The following is a 27748-nucleotide window of genomic DNA, read 5'->3' on the forward strand; positions in this document are numbered from 1 at the left end:
GGGGCGGGGGGCGGGGGGCGGCAGGAAAAAGGCCGAGGACGGAGGACGCTCAGGGGAAACCAGGTGGAATCTTTACTCAGAGAAAAGCGACAGAGCTAGCGGCTCACGCGGGGCAGCAGGGGCGGCTACAAGGAGGGGCCTGGGAGCAGGGGCGCGACCACAGCGACCACAGCGACCACAGCGGGGGCGGCTTCGGGCGAGGGCGGCCACAGGCGCTGCGGAGACAGAACGACGAGCGATGAGGGCGCGCGGGGCAGGGCGGGCGCAAGGGCAGCCCATCGCCCACCTGCGGGCGGGGACCGCCAGGCGGAGCTCCGCCCTCCCGCCTCCGGGTCACCTGACGCTGCGCCCCGCCCCGCCCACAGCCCCCCTGCCCCGCCCACAGCCCCCCTGCCCCGCCCACAGCCCCCCTGCCCCGCCCACAGCCCCCCTGCCCCGCCCACAGCCCCCGCCCCGCCCACAGCCCCGCCCCGCCCACAGCCCCGCCCCGCCCCGCCCCCCGCCCACAGCCCCTCCCCCGCGCCCCCGCCCCGCCCCCCGCCCCAGCCCGGCAGGCGGGTCTCCAGGGCGGAGAGCACTCCCGGGTAAGCCTCTAGCAGACTGGCCCGGCGTACCCCGGGGCCCCGGTCCCTAACCCGGGGCACACCTACGCGGAGCGGCTGCGACTCAGAGGCCCTCACTGGGGGGCTGGGGGCGGCGTGCTCCCCGCCACCTTCTGCGCCGCCTCCTTCTCTCCCTGCAGCGAGGCGTCCCCGGGGGGCTTCCCGGGGGGCTTCCTGGAGGGCTCGGTGACCGCCGCCGCGGCCGCCGCGCGGGCTTGCGCCCTGGACGCCTTCCTGGGCCCCTCCTTGAAGGCGTGGTAGCTCGCGGACAGCCAGGGGGTCTCCGTGCCGTGCTTGCGGCCCACCGGGTAGGCGCCGATGGCCGCCAGGAGGCTGCGGTGGTGCTCGGGGTCCAGCTCGGTGTAGTACATCTCCAGGGTCAGCGGGGTGCAGATCTTGTGCTGCGGGAAGGGCGGGTCAGGGGCGCGAGCGGGGCGCCGTGGCGGGCGGGGCCGGTGGGAAGCGCCGCGCCCCTGGGCTCGGGAGGCCAGATCGGCCGGGGTGCGGGCGGCATGTTCCAGGGCCACCCGCGGTTGGGCGGTCACCTTCTGCTTTTAAGCAGTTCGATAATACTGGAGGCAGGGCCCCTAAATGCATTTATTTCTGCCGTGACTTCAAGTCACCAAGGGGCGGCCTCCGATTCAGAACTGAAGGCGCCACCAAGAGCCAGCCCCACACTGAAGGCGGGTGGCTGACCCGCCCGCGTCCCGCGGGTCCCCAGGGTGTCCCAGCGAGTGCGGGGCGTTAGCAGCCTGGTGAACCCCTGGACATGTAGTGAGGACTGGTGGCCACTGTGCGGAGCGTTTTCATCGTGGAAACCACGGGGAAAGGAGAAGGATTTAATTACTGAAAACTTCAGAGTCTCAGAAAAAATACACTGAAAAAAATCATTTCCTTATGAGGAAAGCTGAGAGAGGAAGAGGAGGAAGGGGAGCCCCTTCAAGCGCAGGGAAAACTCTCCACCGCCACCTGCTTCCTTAGGCTTCACTGTTCAGATTACAGGGAGAGAAAACTTCCTGCTAAAACACCTTTTCTTTGAATTTTTCTAAAGGTAAAACGTGACTGTTCCTGGGAGGTGATGTTCCCACAGAGCTAGGAACACCCATTGCCCTCTTGTTGGCAGTGGTGGGGAGGCCAGTCCTTCCCCTGGACTCCCCACGGAACCCTCCCTGGCACGGGGCTCCACGGCCCTTCCCAGGCCCACTGCCCAGCACGCCGGACTTACCCGAAGCAGGAAGCCATCTGGGCAGCTGAACTGGTCGTACCAGATGGCCTTGTACATGATCAGGAGGCAGCCCATGAGCGCCATGGTGAAGGCGATCATCCGGCCCGTAGGCATCTGGGGGTGGACAGGTTGGAGGGCGAGGGGAGGGTGAGGCTGGGCTGGGGGCTGGGGGGCTTGCAGTGGCCTCTCAGAGAGGAGGGCGAGGAGGGGCAGACCTGTCACTGCAACATGAGAGGCTCCAGAGATCACTCATCAGGCTGAGCGAACTCCAGGAGAGGGCGGAGGACAGAGGAGCCAGGTGGGCTCCAGTCCTCGGGGGGCGCAGAGTCAGACACAACTCGGTAACCGAACAACAGATTATAAAAGCTGTCAGTAATAAAGAGCTAGAAACGGAAGGGAAAACACATTTGCCAGATACACAGCAGGAAAAGTGACTCTGCACCATACGCGGGAACCCGGGAGTCACGGAGGAAGAGACACAGGTGACCCAGGAGGGAGGGTCCGGGGCGGGAGCAGGTGGCACGTCTCAGGGCAGGACCTCCGCTGACGGTGGTGGCTCCCCCCGGCTTTACGGCAGCGGCCTCCCCGGCAGGAACCTGGTGCTGCCCAGAACTGACCGCACCTCTGATGGGGTGGCTCGCTGTCCAGCTCCTGAGAGCAGGATGCTAACCAAGGAGCCCCGCCCACCCACCCAGCCCTGAGTCTGGGTGCCCACAGCTGGCAGTGCCTGTCCAGGCCCCCACCCCAGCCCTGACACCCAGGGACAGGCCGGGTGCTTACCCTGCTGCGCATGTCCTCCGGGCCCCCGCTCAGCTTCTGGCCCTCCAGGTCGGAGAACTTTGTCGACGGGTCCCCGGAGGACAGCTGGTATTCCGTCTGCGTCTTAATGACCACCTGTGGGAAGGGACGATGCAGGGGGCCCTGAACTAGGAGGGCTGAGAGGGAGGGGGCCAGAGGTCAGCGGGCCTGCAGTGTGGGTGCCAGTGGCAGGGCTCTGGTGGTTACCAGCTGAGGCCAAAGAGATGCTGGAAGTCTGCTGGGGCTGAGGCAGGCCAGGACCTGGCCAGACCATGGAAAGAGGCCCTCCGAGGAAAGGGTGGTTCTGGGTGCTGGGGGAGCTGACCGGGTCACATGGCGGGCTCAGCCTGGCCCTTCCTCTTCTGGGTGCACTGTCTTGGAGGAGGCCATACCTAAAGCTGCCTGGCCCTCCGTCCTCTGCCTCAAGGGCAGGCTGGGAAGGACCCCTCACCTGGTCAGTGAACGACGGCTGGAGCTGGCTGACGTCCAGGGGGCTGATCAGAGGGACGCTGTCCATGGTACCCCCGTCCCCAGAGCCTGTCTTCCCAGAGAAGCTGCAGTTCAGCTTCACCATGGTGGACGGCACTCCTTGTCCTGTCCAGAGGCAGACACAGAGTCACTGGCCACCCAACAGGGGCCCACATCAGCTGGACATTGAGCGGGACCAGGTTAGCCCTGAGGCTCCTCACACCAGAGCTGGGACAGGTCGTGGGCGACCAGGCCAACCTCCTCAGGACGAACCGGGTGAGTCCAGCCACAAGATCGTAGTCCCTTCCTGCCCGCCCGACTCCTCTGAGCCCCACAGCCATGCAGGTGATAATGCCGCTGACTGGTGACTGCCCAGACACGCACACCACAGTCTTCCACTGGCCCACGGCTCCAGGAACATTCTAAGAGTGGCAAGCAACAGAAAGCAATCCCAGACAGAAGCCCGGTGAGTCGGGTGGCCAGACGTAGCAAATAGAAGTACAGGACACCAGGTCAGATCCGAATTTCAGATGAGCAGCGGATGCTTTTGCCTTTCGTAACATATCCATGTAATAGGTAGTACAGGACACACTTATACTAAAAAGTTATTCATTGTCTATCTGAAATTCAGATGTAACTGGGCGTCCTTTATTTTATCTGGCGACCCTACTGGAGATGGGAAGTAACGAAGAGCTCCAGAAAGAGGCTGCTGGTGAATAAACCCGAGCTCTGGTCACATGGAGCGTGGGAATCACAGGGCACGTGGGGGTGGGCCTTCTGGGGGGCTGGGACCCCAAAAGGAGCAGGAGTGGCAGGCGGAGAGGATGGGAGGGCAGAGCTCCCCTGGGGAGGGCAAGTCAGCTCCGCCTCTGGGCTGACCGCTGAGGAAAGGAACACAAGAAATGACTGCTGACCGAGAAAGAGAAACACAAAGCATGCTGGGTCCATCAGAGAAGAGAGAAACGGCCCCATGTCCATCAGAAATTAGATCTGCTGCTAAAATCTTCTGACAACTCCAGGCCCAAGGAGCATCACCCCTGAATTCTTCCAATCACTTAAGCAGGAAACAATGCAAATTTCATATGAAACTCATCCAGAGGAAACAAGGGCACCTACCCCAGCTTGTGAGGCCAACAGCTTTGATCTCAGCGTTTGGCAAGGACGCGCGAGAGAGGAGGCTGAGAGCTGTGCCACCCACCAACGCCAGTGACAAGGTCCCAGATAAAAGGCAAGCACAGGGGATCGAGCAAGACAGACAAAGCCTGGGTATAGTTTGGAATTTAGCATCTGAAAAGCAATCAATAGTTTTACCACATGAACAGAATAAAAAAGAAAATTCATCTGGTCAGTTTCAATAGTAGCTGAAAATGTATTTGATAAGATTCAACATTTGTGTACTATTTTAAACATTATTGGAATCCCCTGTGGTCCAGTGGTTAGTGCTTTGTGCTCTCACTGCCGAGGACCTGGGTTCAATCCCTGGTCGGGGAACTAAGATCCCTAAGATCCCACAAGCAGTGTGGAAAAACGTCTGTTAGCACACTAAGAAAACTTCCTTAATCTAATCAAGATTATCCACAAAAACCCTACAGCACCCCTTACTGAATGTGATCAGAGAAAGCTCTGCTTTTAAAATTGGGTTGGGGACTTCTCTGGACCACTGGTTGGGTCCAGTGGTTAAGAGGCCATGCTTCCATGCAGGAGTTTGATTCCTGGTCAGGAAACTAAGCAGCCAAAAGAGCAAAACAAAATAAACAAAAATTGGGAGGGAGATACAAGGCCCTTTATTATCAGTTGTATAAATCATGCTGGTAGAGGTCCTATTCAAACAGTAGGGTAGGAAAAAGAAATAAGAGGTACAAGGCCCGGAGGAGATTAGGTAATACTCTCATTAGTCACAGAAAGCATCTTGTGTGTGTAGAAAATCCAAAAGAATCTGCAGAAAGTTATACGGATTAAAAGTGAGTTAAGCAGAGTTGAGTTTAAGATATTCAGAAATCAATTCTGTTTTTATGTATCAGTGACAAAAAAATTAGAATATAACTTGTTGAAAGATTCCATTAAAACAGTATTGGAAATAATGAGATGTTCATGAGTAGGTCTAAGAAGACATTAGAAGGACCTCCCTGTGGAAAAACAGGAAACCTTCATCAAAACATTATTGACTAGGACCTAATCACTCCTAAATTCCCTGAATGGGAAGGACATGGCCATGGATTTTTGGAAGGCTCCATGTTTACATTTCCCCTCAAAGTGTATAGAGTCAAGAAATCGGAATCAAAAGTCCAAGATGAATGTAGTTTTGTGTGTGAATTCAACAGGCTTTGTGATTTTATACGGAAGGTAGAGGGGCAAAGACACTCATGACAGCTTGGGAAGGTCCGAGGGGGTCGGGTCTGCCAGGCGGCCAGCTCATCACACAGCCGTGTGGTGTCGCTGCATAGAAGGCCCGCAGACACACCCAACACACGGGTCAGGAAGCGTCCCTGCAAAGCGAGGGCACAGCCACCTTTCAATAAACAGCGTCCACATGGCAAACGGTGGACCCAAGCCCCACCTCGCAACCACAGAAAAATCTACTCCAGGTGGAAAAGCCGAGGTGGACAAGCATCGTGGAGACAGCTCAGAACACTTGCCTGGCCTTAGGGAGGGGAAGCCCTTCAGTGTCATGGATAAGCACTAGCCACAAAAGGAAACATCGAGAATAGAGCTACATTAAAATTAAGAGCAGAGGATGAGATGGCTGGATGGCATCACCCACTCGATGGCCATGAGTCTGAGTGAACTCCGGGAGTTGGTGATGGGCAGGGAGGCCTGGCGTGCTGCGATTCATGGGGTCGCAAAGAGTCGGACACGACTGAGCGACTGAACTGAACTGAAAATTAAGAGCTCCTTATAACAAACTTATAGTTACCAAACTTGCTTATAGCGGGGGTAGGGGAGATAAATTAGGATTTGGGATTAACATATACACTATCCATAAACTTTGGCTACCTGATGCGAAGAACTGACTCATTGGAAAAGACCCTGATGCTGGGAAAGATTGAAGGTGGGAGGAGAAGGGGACGAAAGAGGACGAGATGGCTGGATGGCATCACCCACTTGATGGCCATGAGTCTGAGTGAACTCCGGGAGTTGGTGATGGACAGGGAGGCCTGGTGTGCCGCTGTCCATGGGGTCGCAGAGTCGGGCACGACTGAGCGCCTGGACTGAACTGATACCTGAACCAGATGAATGGCAAGGGGCTTCCCTGGTGACTCAGCGGTAAAGAACCCGTTTGCGAGGATGCAGGAGACATGGGTTTGATCCCTGGGTGGGGAAGATTCCCCCAGAGGAGGGCGTGGCAACTCACTCCAGTATTCTGGCCTGGAGAACCCCACGGACAGAGGAGCCTGGTAGGCTACGTCCATAGGGTCTCAAAGAGTTGGACGCAACTGAAGTGACTGGGCATGCACGCATGCAAACAGCAAGGGCCCACTGTGGCCCAGGGAGCTCGACTCAGGGCCTGTAACGACCTATAATGGGAGAGAATCCAGACAAGAACAGTCAGATACGTGTACGAACCACTGCGCTGTGCGCCTGAAACTGACACCACTGTCAATTAGCTACACTGAGCTTCTGCCCAAAAGAACACCGCCTTCAGGGGGCAGAGACGGAAACTGGGACTAGGAGCAGATATCTCCAGCTCCTCAGACGGGCAAAGGCTCGTTTGTCCAAGTCCTTACTCTGGGCACATGTGGACGTGAGCTTATTTTGGAAACAGGGTCTCTGCAGATGTAATCAAGTTCGGATGAGCTCATACTGGATTAGGGTGGACCCTGATCCAGTGACTGGCGTCTTTATAAGCAGGGGGAAATCTGGCCACAGACACGCAGGCAGGACGCCATGTGAAGATGGAGGCAGCTATTGGAGGGAGGCGGCCACAAGCCAAGAGACCCCCGGGGCTCCTGGGGGCTGGATGAGACGAGGAGGGGTGGGGGGCGCCTCCCGTGGAGCCTGGGAGGGAGCGCCGCCCTGCCAACACCTTGGCGTCCGCCTCCAGAGCTGTGAGTGAGGCAAGCTGTGGTGATTTGTCACAGCAGCCCAAGGAAGCCAGTAAGCCTCAGACATCTAAAATGCAGAGAGCGTCTCAACGTGGGCAAGAAACACAGGTAACCCAAGAGAAAATCGGACAGAGGAGGATTTCAGAGGGCCCTGAGCGCGGAAGTGGGGCTCCGCCTAGGCTGTTGGCTCTGCGCCGGCCTCCCTCCTGCGTGCACACCCAGCAGGACACCCCAACCACGGACGGCCCGTAAATAGAGCGCTGTTCCTGCGGTGGAGTGAAGGGAAGGAGCCGTGCAGCCTGCAGGAACAGCCCTGAATCACAAAAGAGCACTAAGCCAAGCACAAGGGAGGTCGGAGAATAAGCAAGCCAGCGCCTCACTCAGGCCCCGTGGCGCTCAGGACCCGGGGGTGCGGCCGGCTCCTGGGTCAGCAGAGCCCCAGGGGCCGCTCAGGGGGCCGCGGGCGCTTCTCGTCCCCACCGGGATGCTGGGTGCCGGGGCTCACTCGTGACCATTAGGCTGCACCCTTGTTTCACGTGCTCTTCTGAGTTGGTTATATTTCAGGACAGACAAAGTTAGAAGCAAAACCAGGGGACAGCGGGCCAGCCACAGAAGTGCCCACACTGTGCCCTCGTCTAGGACTGGGCCCCCACCCTCCCGTAAAGGATGGACTGACTGGCTGTGCCCTCCTCACGAGGACCCTGTGGGGGTAAAGGGTACAACCAAGGGCTGCTGTCCACCCTGAACTCTGAATGTGGCTCCCCGTCCCCACTGTGGAGGATTTCAGAGGGCCCTGAGCGCCGAAGTGGGGCTCTGCGCCACAAAGACTGCCTGGCCTCCAAACGCCCACACTCGTGTCCTGCGAGACCCTTCTCAGGTAACGGCCCCACCAGCGCCGTGGTCCTGGGCACAGGCGTCGGCTCTCACTCCACCGTCCAGGCCTTGCTGTGGGCTCCCGTGCTGGCGGACCGGCGGGAACGAAGAGGTGGAGCCCCTGCTGGTGGCAGAGACAGAGAGACCTGCAGGGTGGTGAGTGGGAGGTGCTGGACAGGGAGGCTCAGGCGGCCACTGTGCGGTGGGCAGGAAGCCCCTGGCCTGGGCTGGGAGAGGGGTTGCCCTGCCGTGGACTCCCCAGGCGCCCAAAGAGGAGGGTTTTCTTAGGGTCTTGAAACGGGGCCCTTCCCTGAGCGCCTCGCCTGGGCGGTACAGACCAGCAAAGCGCCCCCACTGCCACCCACCCCAGGCAGGGGGTGAGTGCTCTTCCTGATGTGTGTCGAGGTCTGGCCCGGGCTGGCCTGCGGATGACATGGGGGCACCTGGGGCGGGCCATCTGTCCGTCATTCTCCACCAGGACAGCGCTTACCTGACGTCCACTCTCCAGGAGGCAGAGAGGGCCAAGGAGCACCCAGTGCTAAGGGATGAGAAGCCCTGAGAGGGGCGGGGGGACAACTGGGGTGGGGGGGGGAGGGAGGTGCAAGGTGAGGTCAGGGAGCCCAGGGCTTGAGGGGAGCGTGGCGGGGGCGGGAAGGGCAGCATCCAGGGGGGCCTGACTGCGGGCCTGCACGCAGCAGACGCCCGGCCACTCTCACACCCAGCCCGCGGTTGAGGAGCGCTGTGCTGCGCGGAACGGCAGAGGTGCACCCCGACGCCTGCAGACTGCCGATTGCAGGTTGGTGGCCTCGCCCTCTGGGCAGGGGATGGCCGAGGTCTCCCCCTCGCCCCACCGGAGGTCCCTCCCCCGGGGAGACCCGCCCCTGGGTTCCCTTTCAGCCCCAACTCCTTTGATCGGCGTGACGTCATGTTACATCATCTGGGGTTTCCACGGCAATAGAGACAGGCAGGCCACGGCACGTCTTCTCGAAGAAAGGAAGCTTTGGGGACCCATGTACCCTCTGCGCCTGGTCCCAGGCAGAATGCTGGGCGGCACGGGGAAGGCCGGGTCCCCATCATTCCTTTCCCAGGCGGAATCACGTGGACCCTCTGGGCTGGCTGGCTGGGCGCGTTCACGCGACAGACAGAGCTCGGGGGAGCGGGAGGGCTCTTCCCTCTCCCACCCGCCCCTCCCTCCACCTTGCGGCGTCACTGTGCTTTCTGCAGCGGATCAGCTGCTCCCCGCTCTCTGCAGTGCGCGTCTCCTCTGTGAGACGCGGGGAGCGGGCACAGGATGAGCAGAGAGGCCGGGATCGCGCTCCGACGGGTGGGAGGGCACAGACCCTGAGCTGCCAGCCCCCAGGCAGCTCTGCTGCAGGCCGCGTCACAGACTCGCTCACACGCGCCACCCTGGGATGCTGCGTCACCCGGAGGCGCGCGCCGGTGCGCACCGCGCGGGCACGAGCGTCCTGTGCTCACCGGGCGCGCGTGTGCCGGCGGGGCGCGGGGGCTGCGCGCTCTGCTGGAACCCCGCGGAGCCCCCCCACCCGCCCGCCGCGGCCCCGGCCCAGGCGATCTCCCGCCCGCTGGCCTGCAGGCCAGTGGTGAGCTCCGCTGCCCATTCAAGGGCTGGGGTCTGCGGGCGCCAGTCCAGCCCGAGGCCCGGGCGAGGCGGGGCAGGGAGCGGAGCCTTCCCAAGTAGCCGACACCTGTGGACCCCGAACCTGTGGCAGGTGGTTCAGAGAACTGCCCCTCGGCTTCTTGGCCACTGCCAGCCTTCCCGCAGCCTGCCTCACCACCGCAACCCCGTGCCGCTGCTGGCGGCTCTCCTCTGTGCCCTCGTGGGTCCGAAGCCCCTCCTGCGCCCCCCACCCCAGACCAAGCTAAACCGGCCCTGGAACCGGCGCCCCCTCCTCACTTTCGGACGCCGGCTCCCACTGGCTCTCACAGACCCGCAGAGGTGGAGCTGGCTGGTGGGGAGGGGGCTGCAGTCACCAAGCGGTGGGGAGAGCTGATGTCCCAGCGGTCCAAGATGCCCCCCTCTACTGAGGAGTCCGGCAGCACGTCGCGTCTGTGCCGGACACCCACGGCCCTTCCGAATGTCCAGGCAGGGAGCTGCTTCCCCCCCGGGGGCTCCCGGATCCTCCCGGAGGCCTGACAACATCCTGCCCTGGGGTCAGCCGGGCCCCTAAGTGGAGGACCCCTGCTTGGCCAGCTGCCAGCGGGTCCGCCGCAGTGCCCCCACCCCCACCCCGCACACACACCTCGAACACTTGCATTTCATACATCTGCGCACACGCACCTCGCACATCCATGCACACATACAGTATACCTACGACCCCTGCACATACATCACACTCCCCGCACACACACACCACGCATACCTGCGCCACGCACTTGCACACCCCTGCACACACTTGGCTCCACACCCCCACACCCAGACCCTGCTCCACAAGAAACGGAAAAGGCTCACAGGCGTCTCCAAGGGGCAGCTGCGCAGGATGCGGCGGCAGGACAAGGATGCGAAGGAAGGATGCGGTTCCAGACGCTTCTGTGCTGGGGCGGGGCGGGGGCGGGGCCGGGCCCCAGACCGAGGCTGCGGTTGCCCAGGAGACGCAGGCTGGGGGAGAGGCACCGCGGTCTGCAGCCGCCGGAACCGGCCCGCGCGTGCCCGTCAGAGCCTGCAGCGCGTCCCCAACCTGTCACAGACACACACCCACATCCAGCCATGCACACACCTCACATGAATGCATATGCCTCACACACACATCACACACACGCCGTTCACACACGTTGCACACACATATACCTCACATTCTCGCACTCCAGGCAGGGCGGGAGGTGGGGTGAGGGGGTGCATACAGAGACCCCGGCCAGCCTCCCACACCGCAGGACGTCAGGCACGCGGGCACCACCTGGTGGCGGGCGCAGACTCGCCCTCTTGCTCCCTTTGGGCAGCTTGGTTCAGACACAGCTAGTTTGGGCCCCGGCTGCCCAGAGGGTCTCCTCCTCAGGTCTCAGTGTCTGAAGCCCCTGGGTGCCGGGAGCCAGCGTGAGGAACTCCGCCCAGGGCAAAGGGCACGAGGAAGGGGGCCTGGCATACGCACAGGTGTGATCGAGCCTAAGGAAACCCCCTGTTCCTGAGCATCTACCCCAAATCCAGAGTCTGTTTCATGCTCTCACCTACACCTCTGACTTCCGGGGGGCTCTCCCCATAACCATTTCTCTCGGAGAAGGAGTTAACTTGCAGCCCCAGTTAATAAAAGTTCCTGGGCGTGACAAGAGTGTTTCAACTTACAGACTCTTCTGAAGGTTCTCTGGCCTGCCTGAGCGGGTTTGTCCGGCCATATGTGATTGTTTACAGCCTCCCAACCGTGAGAGGCACGAGATGCTTTAAAACTTTCTAAATACATGCTCTTTTGAGAAGTTACAAAATTATTAGTATAGTATAGTGGGTTGATTAGGAATTATATTGGTGAAGGGTTTTTTCATTTGTCGTGCCAATAATTGCTGCTAATTCCCTGCCCTGGGTGTGACAAGCATGTCTCAGGTCAAACCTCTCTGCTGACAGACTAGCTTGTGTGACAACCTCTCAACCATAAACAGCACAGAGAGTTTGGAGTACTTTGAAAGTGGATCTGAGGTTAAAGCGTCTGACTTCGATGCGGGAGACCAGGGCTCGATCCCTGGGTCGGGAAGATCCCCTGGAGAAGGAAGTGGCAACCCACTCCAGTACTCTTGCCTGGAGAATCCCATGGACAGAGAAGCCTTGTAGGTTACAGTCCACGGGGTCGTGGTGAGTTCACCTTCACCTTTCTCATTGTTGAGTCCATGATTGCCGCCAGGCCTCCATATCCTTAGGCACCTGGGAATATATTAATCAATGTATTTGGAATATAGAAAAGGAAATATAGTAGTTTTTGAGGTTAGCAATACTAGACTTTTTGAGTTAATGAATTTTCTCTTTTGTTATAGATCACTGTACTTTGTTATAAATCACTGTGTCCTTGCTAGGTAAAAATGTAACTTTATCACTATCTTAAGACTAAATAGATCTTAAGGGGAGCGTTGGTGAAGGGTTTTCATTTGTTGGGCTGATGTTTGCTGCTAAATCTCCATATTCCCTGCCCTTATAATGAATACAACTAGCATATAGGAAAAATAAGTATTAACTGTTAAGATTAATCATGTTAAACCTTAGGCTAAGTAAGTTCCTTTCTTGACTGTAACCCGCTACACCCTCACCCTACCGGAATGCAGCTTTATCTGGTACCTTCAGAGGGTGGTGCCTGGTTTAAGAAAAACACCCTTGGAAAAAATAAGTTTTTTGGTTATCAGAAAGAAAGGATCATAAAATGTCAGCAGGCCTCATGGCCAGAAGATGATGTAAAACCCATAAGACCTTTGTATAATTTTATATGAAGCACCTGATTGTGACAAGGGTCAGGTCTGCTGACCCCTGCGTGACTCTGTATTCATCCTTATGTATAACAAAAGGTATATAAACAAACCTAAAAAATAAAGAAATGGGATCAGTTTCTGGAAAGGCTGATTCCCCCGTGTCGTTTTCTTCCCTTCTGGCTGAATTCCCATCTGGTATGTGGGGTACTCACCAAGCCTGCTAATTCTGCCTGGGCTTCTAAGATCGGACCGGGGAGGCCTCAGTGCCTCCTCTCCTTCGGGAAAATGGAAAGACGCCTGTGGCCTACGTAGGTGGTGATTGGTATTCCACGTAAACCAAGTTATTCAGCCTCCTTTTCTCCACTAATTTTCCTACTACACTATCCGTTTCTAATATCTCTCTGTATCTGTAATTAAGTAAGTTTTTTCCTAGGACGCCTACTCCGTCTCCCCTTCGAATTACCCTGGATCCACCGGGGCTGGACCCCGGCACCTGGGCTGCTTTGCAAGGACAAGCCTGTGGCCCTTGGTGGCCGTTGTGGCCCAGGGCCTGCACAGGGCCAGCCGTAGAGGGGACGCACTGTCTGGCTGGCTGAGTGAGCTGGCGAGCAAGGGCTGTGGTCCCGGGGCCCCCGGCCAGGGCCCAGGGCACCCTCGCGCCAGGGTTGGGGCCCCACGCTCAGGCTCACAGCCGCTGAGCAACGGCGGCCGTCTCTGCTGTGTCAGCCATTCTGCTGTGGGCACGCGCCCCAGGGTGTGTGCCCCGCTTTATCTGGCCAGTCTTTCTGGGCTCGGGGACACACAGGAGTTCCCAGGTGTGTCCGCTGTTGACAGCGTGGCTGTGGAGGCTCTTGGTGTTGGTGTGGACTTTCATTTCTCTCGGGCGGGTATCACGGGGTGGAACTGCTGGGTTGGGTGGCAGTTCCCATGAAGCTTTTTGAGAAAAAGGTAACCTTCTTCCCAAAGTGGCTGCACACTGCGCGTCTCTGCCAGGGACACGGGCTGCGGGTGGGGTCTCGGCTCCCGGCTCCCTCCAGGCCTGTCGCTGCCTCTCCTTTTTATCGCCGCCGCCCGTGTTCAGTTGCTGGAAGTGTTTGACTGTTAGCTGCTCAGTTGTATCCGACTTTGTGATCCTGTGGACTGTAGTCATCACTGAGCCCCGTAGACTGAGGGCCTTATACAGCAGGACTTGTCTCCTGGTGCCTCTGGAGGCTGCATGTCAGACACCAAGGTGCTGGCCTTTCTCCTCGCCTTGCCGGCTTCTCGCTTGTTGACAGGTGGCCTTCCCTCCGTCTGCGAGTGTGTTCTACACTCAGGATGGGTTGGGGCCCACCCATATGACTCCACTTCACCTTGAATATCTCTTAAAGACTGTGTTTCCACACACAGTCCCATTCTGAGGTCCTGGGGGTTAGGGCTGCTGCACGTGAGCTGTGAGAGGACACCGTTCTGCTCATATCACTGGCCTCATACCCACGAGGAGGGGGACTGATGTCTCACTGGGGTTCAGTCTGCACCCTTAATAGCTCACGACGCTAACAGCAGCAAAAATTAATCAACAGTGGCTCTAAAGAAAAAATAGAGAATTTTATTCAAGCTGGCCTGAGGCTTATAACTCAGAAGATTCTGAGGGCTGTTCTGCTTGTTAAAGTTGAAGGGACAGCTATATTAATACAGTTTCAAAACAAGGGATTGTTCATCAAAACGACACTGACATTTTATGCAAAGCTCACCGAAGATACGCATTCCAGGTCTGTCAGCACAGGCATGAATCGAGAGACTTCCCTGGTGGTCCAGTGGGTAAGAATCTGCCTGCCAACGCACGGGACACAGGTTCAGTCCCTGGTGTGGGAAGATGCCTCATGCTTCAGAGCAGCGAAGCTCGTTCTCCACAACTACTGAGCCGGTGTGCTGCGACTGCTGAAGCCCCCAGGCCGGGGGCCTGCGCCCCACAACGAGAGGGGCCGCCGCAGCAGGAAGCCCGAGTGCTGCAGTGCAGAGTGGACCCCCCTCTCTGCAACCAGAGGAAGCCCGCGGGCAGCACCAGACCCAGCACAGGGAAAGTACATAAATACGTGTTAAAAAAACCACGTATGAGTTGAGCTGCACGTCAGCTTGGCCCCTACAGAACTAGGAAGGGAGGGAAGAAGGGAAACAATCTAGCCTCCGTGGTGAGGCAGATGCTCTCGCTCTCGAGGGGTCTGGTGGACGCACGCGGCAGGCGTACGTGAGCAGGCCCAGGGCCGGGGGCCTTCCGCGTGCCCTGTCTCGTCCTGCCTCCAAACACTGCTTCTGCTTTGTCAGTAGCTATACATCTCTCCGTGGGTTTCTTTGCCACCTGTATACGTTTGGTGAAATGTTGGCTTAAATGTTCTGGACTTTTTCCAGTTGTTTGTCTCCTTGTTACTGAGTTGTAAAACTCTTCATATATTCTGGCCTCAGAAGATTTGCAAATAGTCTCTCCCAGTGTGTGACTTACCTTTTCACTTTCTTGAGTCTCTTTTGAAGTGAAGTTTGTAATTTTGCTGAAGCCCCAGAAATCAGTTTTCTCTGTTATCTGTCATGCTTTTGGTGTTGTGCTTAAGAACTGTTTCCTTAATCCAAGCCTATGAATATTATCCCATTTTTTCCTTCCAGTGGTTTTGTAAGTTTAACTTTTGCATTTAAGCCTATGATGCATTTTGAGGTGCTTGTGTACAGTGTACGTTACAGGTCTAATTTTTGTTTTTTGCATATGAATATGCAGTTGTCTCAGGCTTCCCTGCTGGTCCAGGGGTAAAGAATCTGCCTGCGATGCAGGAGACACAGGTTCCATTCTTGGGTCAGGAAGATCCCCAAGAGGAGGAAACGGCAACCCACTCCAGTATTCTTGCCTGGGAAATCCCATGGACAGAGGAGCCTGGTGGCTACAGTCCATGGGGTCGAAAAGAGTCAGACGTGACTTAGTAACTAAACAACAACAACATTTTTCAAATATCTTGTTCACCACAGGCTATAAGTAAGAGCTGTGGAGCGTGCACTGTACAGGCTGGCGGCATGCCAAGCTGGTTGGTTACTCTTGGTAGTTAGTGCTACGTGGCCTGGTTGGTTTGAGTGGAGCGCAGACACTGAGGTGGTGAGGAATGTACTGACTCCTGTTAGGCTGGTAGTGATGTCAGCTACTGGAAAGATGACATCACTGCAGCCCAGGAAGGGCTCCTGTCCCTCAAGGTAGAAAGCAAGTTCTGACAACAAGTATTTCCCATCTGAATGCAGAGTTCCAAAGAATAGCAAGGAGCGATAAAGCCTTCTTAAGTGAACAATGCAAAGAAATAGAGGAAAACAATAGCAGGGAAACACTAGAGATCTCTTCAAGAAAATTAGGGACACCAAGGGAACGTTTCATGCCAAGATTGGCACAATAAGGGACATGGGCCTAACAGAAGCAGAAGAAATTAAGAAGAGGTGGCAAGAATACACAGAAGACCTATACAAAAAAGGTCTGAATGACCCAGATAACCACGATGGTGTGATCACTCACCTAGAGCCAGACACCCTGGGCGTGAAGTCAAGTGGGCTTTAGGAGGAATTACTAGGGACAAAGCTAGCGGAGGTGATGGATTTCCAGCTGAGCTGTTTCAAATCCTAAAAAATGATGCTGTTCAAGTGCTACACTCAATATGCCAGGAAATTTGGAAACTTCAGCAGTGGCCACAGGTAGAGTCATCTCTTCTGTTGTTGGAAGAGAGTGTTTGCTGTGACCAGTGTGTTCTCGTGGTGAAGCTCTGTTAGCCTTTGCTCTGCTCCATTTTGTACCCCAAGACCAAACTTGCCTATTACTCCAGGTATCTCCTGACTTCCTACTTTTGCATTCCGATCTCCTGTGATGAAAAGGACATCGTTTTTTGGTGTTAGTTCTAGAAGATTTTGTAGGTCATCATAGAACTGTTCAACTTCAGCTCCTTTGGCATTCGTGGTTGGAGCATGGACTTGGATTACTGTGATAGTGAATGGTTTGCCTTGGAAATGAACAAAGATCCTTCTGTCATTTTTTAAAGAAAAACTCAGCAATGGCCACAGGACTGGAAAAGGTCAGTTTTCATTCCAATCCCAAAGAAAGGCAATACCAAAAATGCTCAAACTACCACACAATTGCACTCATCTCACATGCTGCCAAAGTAATGCTCAAAATTCTCCAAGCTAGGTTTCAACAGTACATGAACCGAAAATTTCCATATTTACAATGGATTTAGAAAAGGCAGAGGAACCAGAGATCAAATTGCCAACATCCATTGTATCATAGATAAAGCAAGAGAGTTCTAGAAAGACATCGACTTCTGCTTTATTGACTATGCCAAAGCCTTTGACTGTGTGGATCACAACCAACTGTGGAAAATTCTTCAAGAAGTGGGAATAACAGACCACCTTACCGGTCTCCTAGGAAATCTGTATGCAGGTCAAGGAGCAACAGTTAGAACTGGACATGGAACAACAGACTGGTTCCAAACTGGAAAAGGAGTATGTCAAGGCTGTACTGTCACCTGCTTATTTAACTTCTATGCAGGGTACATCATGCGAAATGCCAGGCTGGATGAAGCACAAGCTGGAATCAAGACTGCTGAGAGAAATAAGCTCAGATGTGCAGATGCACCAGCCTTATGGCAGAAAACGAGGAGGAACTAAAGAGCCTCTTGATGAAGGTGAAAGAGGAGAGTGAAAAAGCTGGCTTAAACTCAACATTCAAAAAACCAAGATCATGACATCCTATCCCATCTCTTCATGGCAAATAGTTGGGGAAAACGTGGAAACCGTGACAAAGTTCATTACCTTGGGCTCCAAAATCACTGCAGGTGGTGAGTGCAGCCATGCAATTAAAAGATGCCTGGTGCTTGGAAGAAAAGCTATGACAAAACTAGATAGAGTATTAAAAAGCAGAGACATCATTTTGCTGATGAAGGTCCATTAGTCAAAGCTATGGTTTTTGCAGTAGTCATGCACAGATATGAGAGTTGGCCCATAAAGAAGGCTGAGTGCCAAAGAAGTGATGTTTTTGAACTGTGGTGTTGGAAAAGACTCGAGAGTTCTTTGGACTGCAAGGGGATGAAACCCATCAATCCTAAAGGAGATCGGTCCTGAATATTCATTGGAAGGACTGATGCTGAAGCTGAAGTTCCAATACTTTGGCCACCTGATTCGAAGAGCCAACTCTTCGGAAGAGACCCTGATGCTGGGGAAGATTGAAGGCAGGAGGAGAAGGGGATGACAGAGGATGAGATGGCTGGATGGCATCATCAACTCAATGGACGTGAGTGTGAGGAAACTCCAAGAGAGAGTGAAGGGCAGGAAGCCTGGCGTGCTGAGGTCCAGGGGTCTCGCAAAGAGTCAGACCCCACTGAGTGACCGAACAACAGGCAAGGGTGGGGACACAGTCCTCAGATCCACTCAGACCAACTCAGGTAAGCCTTCAACATACTTGGTCTTTGAGTTAGGAGATTTATTTAAAAAGAGCACAAAGAAAGAGGCTGGGATCAGTCACCCTTTGTGACATTTTGGAGCCTGGTTCCAGGAGTCCTGATGTCTCTGGTTCACTCTCAGGCCAGGTGGCCCCTGGCTCCAGGATCTGTGAGCTCACCGTGCCTGGAGAAACAAGCTGTTCAGTTCAGTTCAGTTCAGTCGCTCAGTCGTGTCCAACTCTTTGCGACCCCATGAATCGCAGCACGCCAGGCCTCCCTGTTTATCACCAGCTCCCGGAGTTCACTCAGACTCACGTCCATCAAGTCCATGACGCCATCCAGTCATCTAATCCTCGGTCGTCCCCTTCTCCTCCTGCCCCCAATCCCTCCCAGCATCAGGGTCTTTTCCAATGAGTCAACTCTTCACATGAGGTGGCCAAAGTACTGGAGTTTCAGCTTCAGGATCATTCCTTCCAAAGAAATCCCAGGGCCGAGCTCCTTCAGAATGGACTGGTTGGATCTCCTTGCAGTCCAAGGGACCCTCAAGAGTCTTCTCCAGCACCACAGTTCAAAAGCATCAATTCTTTGGCATTCAGCCTTCTTCACAGTCCAACTCTCACATCCAAAGCTGAATGGGTGGCTAATCTCCGACAGCAATTTAAGTCCATTAACGCTGTTATCAACTGTAGCAGTCAGTCACCTGATTCTGATTAATTGGCATTTAGGGAGCACAGGTTGAGGTCAGAGGGAACAAGAAAGGGATAAAGTTCAGGGTGGAGAGATTAATCATGAGCTCAGGGAACTCAGCTTTAGGGGGACTCAGTGTCACTGCTAGGAACAACTCTCTAATTAAGTTGATTGTTGCGGGCAGGGCTAGCTTTGTAAGTGCTGCTAATAGTCGACTATCTTTTTGCCTTTTTATACAGTTCATGGGATTATCACAGCAAGAATACTAGAGTGGTTTGCCATTCCCTCCTCGGGCAGCAGAGGATGAAGTGGTTGGATGGCATCACTGATTCAATGGACACAAGCTTGGGCAAACTCTGGGAGATGGTGAGGGACCAGGAGGCCTGGCATGCTGCAGCCCATGGGGTTGCAGAGTCAGACACGACTTGGTGAGCGAACAATAACAGCAGTCACCATGTTGCCTTTAGTGGAGGAATGTTTATGCCCTGGGCTAAAATCCTGGCTCAGCTGTGAGTAGTTCAGGTCTTCCCTGATGGTTCAGACAGTAAAGAACTGCCTCCCGTGCAGGAGACCCAGGTCAGAAAGATCCCCTGGAGGAGGAAATGGCAACCCACTCCAGTATTCTTGCCTGGGAAATCCCATGGACAGAGGAGCCTGGTGGGCTGCAGTCTGCGGGGTAGCAGAGTCGGACCCGACGGAGCATGCACAGAGTCCTTTCATGTGAGGCGAGGCAATGAGCAGCTCCAAGGGCCAAAGCCCGTCTGCACCATCACAGCGTCCGGGCGAGGACAGCTACGGTGCGGTGTGGCCCGCAGAGGAGCAGCGATGAGCAGGCAGAGCTGTTACGACTACTCTCTGTGCGGAGAGTGAAAGGCCTGGGTCTGCTCTGCGTCTTGAAGGCTTGAGAGCTGCAGCTGCAGGAACCGTAGACCCTGCGTGGGGACGTCTACACGCACAGTCGGCAGTGCGACCCGCAGAGGCGCGCTTTCACTGGAAGAGCTCTCGTGTGATAACTGTGTGACAATATGGGATAGAGTCAGATATGGCTGACATTTCAGGAGTCCTGCAGCTGTGGCTGAGGGCCCAGTGGGCAGGGCGGGCTGGGATGCCCTCTGGCTTCCAGCCATAGTTGGCCCAGCTTGGGGTCAGAACCCCCACCGCCCCCTGCCCCAGTGACAAGGCCTGAAGCATCAGAACACAGGCGGGTGGGGTGCAGGCGGTGCGGGTCCCAGCGTGTGGAGAGATGGGGCGGCAGGGCTGAGCCAGGTCTCAGGAGCAGGCTGAGAGCCGCTCCTAGGGAGGGTCATGGGTGTGACCGACGGGTGCAGGGGGACCCAGTCACCTTGTTAGCACAGCCAGGATCCCTGGCCCCTGACCTGTGTCCAGACACACCCACATGCGGGCCATAAAGCCTGGAGCGGCAAGAGCGGGAGGAGCGGGAGCAGGCCTCTGGACACCCGGGCTGCTGGCTGCCTGGGTCTGAAACCGTAGGCCCCCAGAGCACCCTGTGCACCAAGAAGGCAGCCTGACATGAGAAGGTAATGCCCAGCATCCTTAAACCTGGGTCCCCTCCACACCCCGTCTAACCACAGCTTTGCTGGGCGGTCCCTTGGGTCCAGAGCCCCAGCACAGGGACCAGGCTCGGGGCACCTGTGTCCAGAGCTCCGCTTGGTTCTGGATGGGGGTCCAGGCTCTGTCTGGCTGGCACCCCAGGCTCTGGCTCCTCCTGGGTGTTCCGGGCTTGGGGACAGAGCTCTCCCTCCTGAGTCACCAGAATGGTCGCTGTCCCCAGGGCTCCATCTCCAAAGGCCACCCCTGTGGTTCGGGAGCGAGAGCCCCTGTCCCTTGGGGCCCCTTGGCCCTGAGAAGCACCTGAGAGCCCCTGGAGGCAGGGGGGAGACACCAGGGTCAGAGGAGGCAGGTCTATGGCTGACAAAATGGAAATGGGGTTAAGAGGCTGAGGTAGGGCTGGAGGCCTGGGGGGTCCTGGGGGGGCGGCAGCTGGGACCCAAGGGCTCATCACCCTGGGAGCTGGGGTTGAGCCCGGGAAGTTCTGAGGCTCCTGCTGGGCGCCCCCTCCTGTGGGCCCCTCCTCAAGTCAGAGCTCCCCTGGCCGTCCTGTCCTGGGGGCTCTTCCAGGAATCCCAGCTTGGACACGAGGTGGGCCCATCAGTGACTTGGGGACCTCCTGGTGTTCAGAGCCTCTGCCTAGGGCTCGGCGCCCAGGTCAGGCCAGCGCCCTGCAGACCAGGGCAGGTGCCTGCCCTTTGCCCCCGTGATGTGCCTGGAAACCCCCACCTCGACGTGCTGAGTCACCGGAGGGGCGAAGGTCTCTGTGGGGCTGGAAGCGAAGCTGAGCATCAGGCAGGAAGCCTTGGGCCCCTCCCCAACCACGGCCCCCAGGCCTTTTCCAGGAGCGGAACGCTCCCTACACACAGACAGCTGAGCTGTGCTCGGCAGGTGAGATGGTCTGTTTATTGAAGTGAAACCCCACTGGAGTTTCCAGTCTGGGAAACTGGGCAGCAACCAGTCAGCAGACACAAGGAGCTCGAGCGGCACAGAAGTGGAGGCCGTGCCGGGCAGCAACCTGAGCCCGGAACACGCAGCAGCTGCGGGTGGCTGGCGTGGCGGGCTGCTCTCCACCAGGCCTGGAAGGCAGGGGCTACAGGCCGCTGCCCCCGCGGTGCTAGGCGATCCTGGACTGTCTGGTTTGGATTCTGTCCCGGGAGGGCCCAGACTGCAGTGAGGTCTCAGTTCAGGGCCAGACACGACTGAAGTGGACACACGCAGCAGCAGCAACTCCACAGGGGCCTAGTGTCCTGAGGTTTAATAACGTCCACAGGGGCCTAGTGTCCTGAGGTTTAATAACGTGAGATACCAGGGCACGCACACAGCACACACCTGCACACGTGTGCACCCTAACACGCCTCACGCCCCTGCCGTCAGCCCAGCCCCCTCGAGCGCTCAGGCCAACTCATGTCCCCCGCACCGCCCGCGCCCAGCCTCGGCCGCGCTCCCCAGAAGCCCTGCTCGGGCTTGGTCTTTGAGCTCCTCAAGGTCAGGCTGCAGGTGTCCACGCAGAGCACCCCATCTTTCCTGCCCACGTCTCCGGGGCGGAGGGAAGTGCTGTCTGCCTCTGAGGAGCCACAGGGTATAGCCTTGGGGTGCCGTGGGCCCCAAGAGAGGAGCCCTGAGCTCGCACCCCACCCGTCCCTTGGCCCCAGGCCCTGAGTACGTGGTTCCAGAGCCGCAGGCAAGGCCCGTGGGAAACCAGGGCCTGCAGGGTGGGGATCAGGTGTGAGCCTGGCCTGCGTGTCTTGGTCTGTGACGCTAGCTGTGAACCTGAGCAGAACCCGCCCTGGCTTCCCTGGTTGGACCACTGCTGGCCAGGCCAGGAGTCCTGCCTGGAGGCCACAGGGCAGGAGCAGCCCGCCCCTCACCCTCCCCTCTGCCCCCAGGCTCCTGCTGCTCGCCAGCCTGATGGCTGTGTTGCTGCTGGAGGCAGGCTCAGCCTGGACCCTCCAGGTACGTGTGGGCTCCTCACCCAGCCGCCCCCGGGGCTGGAGAAAGGCACCAGCGGATGCGACCGCAGGGCCTGTGGGCACTGGGGGCCTCAGCAGGGTCTGCTGGACAAGTCTCGATGACCCCAGGTGAGCCAGGTGGAAGAGGGGGCCTGGTGAGGCGCCCCTGTGCTGGGAAGCCCAGGATCCCTCCACGTGTGGGGTTGTCCAGGGGGCCACGACTGCTGGGACCATGTCCTTCTGCAGCCCCGGGTCCAGGCCGCCCCGCCCTACAGCCTGCAAGTGCCCAGGTCAAGGGGGAGACGCAGGAGGACAGGCACAGCTGTCCCGCAGCTGCTGGGCCCAGTCACTGCAGTGGGTCGCCGTTTCACCGGCTCCCCGTCCCTGTCAGCCCTGCCAGAAGGACAGGCAGAGGAACTAGCCCCCGTGCTCAGGCCGCAGCCCCTGTGCTGTCCCCAAGGGTCCCCAGAAACCGCAGGGCCTCCAGCCAGAGACTCGGGGCAGGATGGAGCCGGCAGTGCCTCGGGGGCCTCTGTGCGGCCCCTCCCAGCCGCCCCCCACGACTGCACCCTCGGAGCGCTGCACTGTGCCTCACCTGCGGCCTCGCTCTCCCAGGTCCACGTCCAGACCAAAGGCAAAGTCGGCGCTGAGCAGGACACACAGGAGTGAGTGCCCCTGGCAGTCCTTTCTGTCCCCTGGGCACCTTGGTGGAAGGGGGGTCGTGTCCAGCTTTGGGGAGAGGAGGTACGGGAGCCCCTGAGAGCTGACCAGCGGCACAGAGCGCAGGCCTGGGGGGCTGAGCGGTCCCCTCACCGCCCCACCCAGGGGATCCGGCCCCTCAGCCCCCAGCTCCCTGGCACCCTCTAGGCTGGCGCCCGCTGGGCGGCCAAGGCGGCAGATGATGGCCGTGCGGGCCGGGTGGCCACAGCCCTGTCTGCAAGTCCCGGGCTCCGCTGACCTGCCCTGGCCAAGCCCCCGAGCCTCCTCCAGGGTCCACCCACAGGAGGGGCACGGCGGGGACCCTGGCCTGGGGCTCTGGGCCAGGGACGGGCCTCCTGCTGTGCACGGGATGGGAACCTGCGCTCTGGCTCACAGGGTCTGGGACGCCCACGCGGTCGAGTCTCCGAAGGACGACCAGCTCATCTGGCTACTCATGGCACCCAAGCTCATGGCCCCCAGTGAGGAGCAGAAAGGTGGGGGCAGGCACTGCCCGCTGGGCCGGAGGCCATGGGGTCGGCTTGGATGGATGGATGGCGCCTCGGGAGGGAGATGGAGGCCACAGCCGCTCTGTCTGTCCCCAGGTGCCAAAGCCCTGGCAGAGACCGAGGACACCCTGGGCCGCGTCCTGGGCCCGAGGGAGGGTCCTGAGCCCGACCGGGACAGCCTGTTCCACGCTGGGCCCGAGGAGGCCCTGGAGGAGGCGAGGCCCTGGGCCCGGGCGCTGCCCTCTCTCCAGGTGCTTCACGGGCCTGAGGAGGACCGAGACCACGTCTACCACCCCAGGGAGCCCTGACCCCGCCCCGGCCGGAGAGAAATAAAGCCTGCAGAGGGGGCTGCGTGTCCTCAAGAACAGTGATCGCGGCGCGCCTGCTGTCTGGGAGAAGGGGGCTGCCGGCTGGCCCCACACATGCAGGGTCCCCCTGGTGCAAGCTGAGCCTGGGCCCCGCCCAGCGCCCTCTTGCCTGGCACTAGCTGCTCCCCTGGCCTCCCCAGGTGCTGGGATGGGCGGGGATGGAGCAGCATTGGAAAGCGGGAGGACTGGGAGGAGGGGACCCGGCACTGCTGGCTCAGGGGACCGGGCACGGGCGAGTGGGGCAGGCGGGCCTAGGCTCCGCGTCGGCGGCTCAGCAGGCCCGCTGTTGGCCGTGGGCGCAGGTCACTGGAGCGCACTTGGCATCCACACGCAGGTGTAGAGGGCTCTGGCTGTGGCAGCCACGTTCGGGGTGTAGAGGGGCACACTTGGTACCTGGACCCTCCCCACACCTGGACGGAGCCTGCTCAGGGCTAAGACACACCGAGGTGCCCAGCGGGGGCCTCATGCGCCCTAGGGCCAGCATGTCTCTCCCCCAGTTCCGAGCTCCTCAAGGACCCAAATGGTAGCCTCACCCCCAGATGCACTGCTCAGCAGCGTACAAGCCTCCCAGCCCCATATGGGAGCTGTCGCACCCACAGCACCAATGAAACCACGGCCTGGCAGTGATCTGCACAAAGTGAGAAAGGGAAAGTCGTTCAGTCACGGCCGGCCCTGCGACCCATGGGCTGACTGTACACTCCATGGGATTCTCCAGGCCAGAATACTGGAGTGGGTAGCCTTTCCCTTCTCCAGGGGATCTTCCCGACCCAGGGATCAAACCCAGGCCTCCCGCATTACAGGTGGATTCTTTACCAGCTGAGCCATCAGGGAAGACCTGCTCAAGGTCTGGTCCTAACTGGGGCGGAGCGGTGCTGGTCCCCACCAGGTGCCTCACCACCCTCCAGCTGAGTACAGGGGCAGTGCCGACTCGGCGCCCTGCTCCTGCCCCAGAATCGCCCAGGCCTCAGGCGGCCCTGAACCTCACACGGCCCTGAACCTCACACGGCCCCTCCAGATCACGCTGTCAGCGAGGGGACAGCCATCTCCAGTGAGAATACAGGCGATTGGGCACCACTGTCCTGAGGAGGGCAGACCCGGGTCCACACTGAGCACGGCCTTGGGCAGCCCAGGGGGTGTTTGTGGCCAAAGCTGCCTCCAGCCCTGCTGGAGCCTGGTCACCTTGGGCCCTTCCTGCACCGAAGGCCCAGGCGGAGAGGCAGCGGGCGCTGGGGGCCTCAGGGTGAGCAGGGGACACTGGCGGAGGCCGCGGGCTACTCAGCCCCCTGACTGAGATCCTGGGGAGGTCTGTCACCTGAAACGGCCGTGCCCCTTCTCCTTCATGGCAGTCAGGGTGGAGGGCGTCAGAGGAGCCCCACCTGGCTGGCTTCCCCTGCAACCCCCTAAACTCCCAGGGGCATTCGTGCTGCTCAACCGCCTGAGGGTGCCAAGTCCTTTGACTCTGAGCATGGTCACCTCCCTCTGCCCCCAGTCACGAGGCAACGCTTCTGCAGTGACTGTTGGTGGGGGAGGCACCCGGACACGGAGGGGACAACTGAGGCCAGCCCTCCTGGGAGCCACAGCCTTCTGCCTCGATGCAGTGGCCCTGGGCACAGCACCCCCATCTAGGGACGCAGGCTCTTAGCCAGGTGGTGCCCTCCGACCCGCGCCTCCACACACCTGAGCTGCCCCGAGTGGGGTGGCTGTGACCCGCGGTGTCACGGGGCGTTGCTCCCCCAGAGGCTGTGCTCTTCCCCGAGTCTGAGCATTTGGTTGAACCCAAGAGTGGAAGCGACAAACAGATTCAAGGGACTAGGTCTGATAGAGAGAGCGCCCGAAGAGCTGTGGACGGAGGCTCGCGACACTGTGCAGGAGATGGCGACCAAAACCATCCCCAAGAAAAAGAAATGCAAAAAGGCAAAATGGCTGTCTGAGGAGGCCTTACAAATAGCTGAGAAAAGAAGAGAAGTGAAAGGAAAAGGAGAAAAGGAAAGATATACCCGTTTGAATGCAGAGTTCCAAAGTACAGCGAGGAGAGATAAGAAAGCCTTCCTCAGCGATCAGTGCAAAGAAATAGAGGAAACCAACAGAATGGGAAAGACTAGAGATCTCTTCAAGAAAATCAGAGATACCAAGGGAACATTTCATGCAAAGATGGGCTCAATAAAGGACAGAAACGGTAGGGACCTAACAGAAGCAGAAGATATTAAGAAGAGGTGGCAAGAATACACAGAAGAACTGTACAAAAAGGATCTTCATGACCGAGATAATCACAATGGTGTGATCACTCAGCTAGAGCCAGACATCCTGGAATGTGAAGTCAAGTGGGCCTTAGAAAGCATCACTACGAACAAAGATAGTGGAGGTGATGGAATTCCAGTTGAGCTGTTTCAAATCCTGAAAGATGATGCTGTGAAAGTGCTGCACTCAATATGCCAGCACTTTGGAAAACTCAGCAGTGGCCACAGGACTGGAAAAGGTCAGTGTTCATTCCAATCCCAAAGAAAGGCAATGCCAAGGAATGCTCAAACTACTGCACAATTGCACTCATCTCACATGCTAGCAAAGTAATGCTCAAAATGAGCTTCCAACGTACAAGTTGTATTTTGAAAAAGGCAGAGGAACCAGAGATCAAATTGCCAACATCTGTTGGAGCATAGAAAAAGCAAGAGAATTCTAGGAAAACATCTACTTCTGCTTCATTGACTATGCTAAAGCCTTTGACTGTGGATCACAACTGTGGAAAATTCTGAAAGAGATGTGAATACTAGACTACCTGACCTGCCTCCTGAGAAACCTGTATACAGGTCAGGAAGCAACAGTTAGAACTGGACATGGAACAACAGACTGGCTCAAAATTGGGAAAGGAGTACATCAATGCTGTATATTGTTACCTTGCTTATTTAACTTATATGCAGAGTACATCATGCGAAATGCCAGGCTGGATGAAGCATATTCTGGGGGAAATATCAATAACGTCAGATATGCAGATGACACCACCCTTATGGCAGAAAGTGAAGAGGAGCTAAAGAGCCTCTTGGTGAAGGTGAAAGAGGAGAGTGAAAAATGTTGGCTTAAAGCTCAACATTCAAAAAACTAAGATCATGACATCCGGTCCCATCACTTCATGGCAAATACACGGGTGAACAATGGAAACAGTGAGAGACTTTATTTCCTCAGGGTCCCAAATCACTGCAAGTGGTAACTGCAACCATGAAATTAAAAGACACTTGCTCCTTGGCAGAAAAGATATGACCAACCTAGACAGCCTACTAAAAAGCAGAGACATAACTTTGCCAACAGAAGTCTGTCTACTCAAAGCTTTGGTTTTTCCCATAGTCCTGTATGGATGTGAGAGTTGGATCATAAAGAAGGCTGAGCCTTGAAGAATTGATGCTTTTGAACTGTGGTGTTGGAGAAGACTCTTGTAAGTCCCTTTAACTGCAAGTAGATGAAACCAGCCAATCCTAAAGGAAATGAGTCCTGAATATTCATTGAAAGGACTGATGGTGAAGCTGAAGCTCCCGTACTTTGGCCACCTGATGCAAAGAACTGACTCATTAGAAAAAACCCTGATGCTGGGAAAGATGGACGGCAGGAGAAGGGGACGACTCGGGAACCACCGAGTCGAGGATGAGATGGTTGATGGCATCACCAACTCAATGGATGTGAGTTGGAGCAAGCTCCAGATCGTGTAGGACAGGGAAGCCTGGCGTCCATGGGGTTGCAAAGAGTGGGACACGACTGAACGAGACCCTTCTGGTGGGCACAGGGGATCCCCAGCAAGAGCCTGTACTAACTGAAAAATGCTGTGATACGGCAATCTGTCGTCAGAAACATCTTCGGTCTTCATCCCTGATCCTGGCACGGACGTCCTAAACCCTCGGGACTTGCTGTGATGAGTGCGGCCCTTCACTGTGCGAAAGAGGTGACTCTGGGAAGGTCCCTAAGGATGGGGCCAGTTACCCACCAGGAATCGAGGGTTGGAACTTCCAGCCCCACACCCAGTCCTGAGGGAGGGGAGGGGGCTGGGGGTTGGATCAATCGCCAGTGGCCAGTGCACGTCATGAAGCCTCCAGAGAAAATCAGAAGGCTGGATCTAGAGAGCTCTAGGGCTGCTGAGCCCGTGAG

At 57.3% G+C, this 27748-nt stretch overlaps 2 protein-coding genes across 4 annotated transcripts; one reads left to right on the forward strand and one right to left on the reverse strand.

Annotated features, from left to right (window-relative positions):
* Window positions 1-49: 49 nt before the first annotated feature.
* CALY (calcyon neuron specific vesicular protein) lies at window positions 50-10543 on the reverse strand. Of its 3 annotated transcripts, none has more exons than XM_042238965.2 (6): window positions 10480-10543; window positions 3077-3219; window positions 2608-2721; window positions 1828-1941; window positions 651-1003; window positions 50-215 (listed from the first exon to the last, which is right to left on the reverse strand). In XM_042238965.2, exons 2-5 carry the CDS (start codon window positions 3197-3199, stop codon window positions 677-679), a joined length of 678 nt encoding a protein of 225 aa, XP_042094899.1. In that variant the 5' UTR covers window positions 3200-3219; window positions 10480-10543; the 3' UTR covers window positions 50-215; window positions 651-676. The 3 variants fall into 3 exon arrangements, with proteins under 3 accessions (XP_042094899.1, XP_004020321.1, XP_042094900.1); XM_004020272.6 differs by having other exon boundaries at window positions 647-1003; XM_042238966.2 differs by lacking the exon at window positions 10480-10543 and adding an exon at window positions 3352-9428.
* Window positions 10544-19931: 9388 nt separating this feature from the next.
* On the forward strand, window positions 19932-23623 carry PRAP1 (proline rich acidic protein 1). Its single transcript, XM_027960300.2, has 5 exons — window positions 19932-20064; window positions 21985-22051; window positions 22663-22712; window positions 23143-23240; window positions 23349-23623. Exons 1-5 carry the CDS (start codon window positions 20057-20059, stop codon window positions 23558-23560), a joined length of 435 nt encoding a protein of 144 aa, XP_027816101.2. The 5' UTR covers window positions 19932-20056; the 3' UTR covers window positions 23561-23623.
* The last annotated feature ends 4125 nt before the right edge of the window (window positions 23624-27748 follow it).

Source organism: Ovis aries, chromosome 22 (genome assembly GCF_016772045.2).
Source record: "Ovis aries strain OAR_USU_Benz2616 breed Rambouillet chromosome 22, ARS-UI_Ramb_v3.0, whole genome shotgun sequence".
NCBI classification, from domain to species: domain Eukaryota; kingdom Metazoa; phylum Chordata; class Mammalia; order Artiodactyla; family Bovidae; genus Ovis; species Ovis aries.

Excerpts from the sequence above, each read along its gene's own strand:
- CALY (XM_042238965.2), bottom strand. The coding sequence starts at position 3,199 with ATGGTGAAGCTGAACTGCAGCTTCTCTGGGAAGACAGGCTCTGGGGAC. Across the intron at positions 1,942-2,607 it reads CGGAGGACATGCGCAGCAGG|ATGCCTACGGGCCGGATGAT; the intron begins GTAAGCACCCGG and ends GTCCACCCCCAG. Across the intron at positions 1,004-1,827 it reads CAGATGGCTTCCTGCTTCGG|CACAAGATCTGCACCCCGCT; the intron begins GTAAGTCCGGCG and ends CCCTTCCCGCAG.
- PRAP1 (XM_027960300.2), top strand. Across the intron at positions 22,052-22,662 it reads GCTCAGCCTGGACCCTCCAG|GTCCACGTCCAGACCAAAGG; the intron begins GTACGTGTGGGC and ends TCGCTCTCCCAG. Across the intron at positions 22,713-23,142 it reads GCTGAGCAGGACACACAGGA|GGTCTGGGACGCCCACGCGG; the intron begins GTGAGTGCCCCT and ends TCTGGCTCACAG.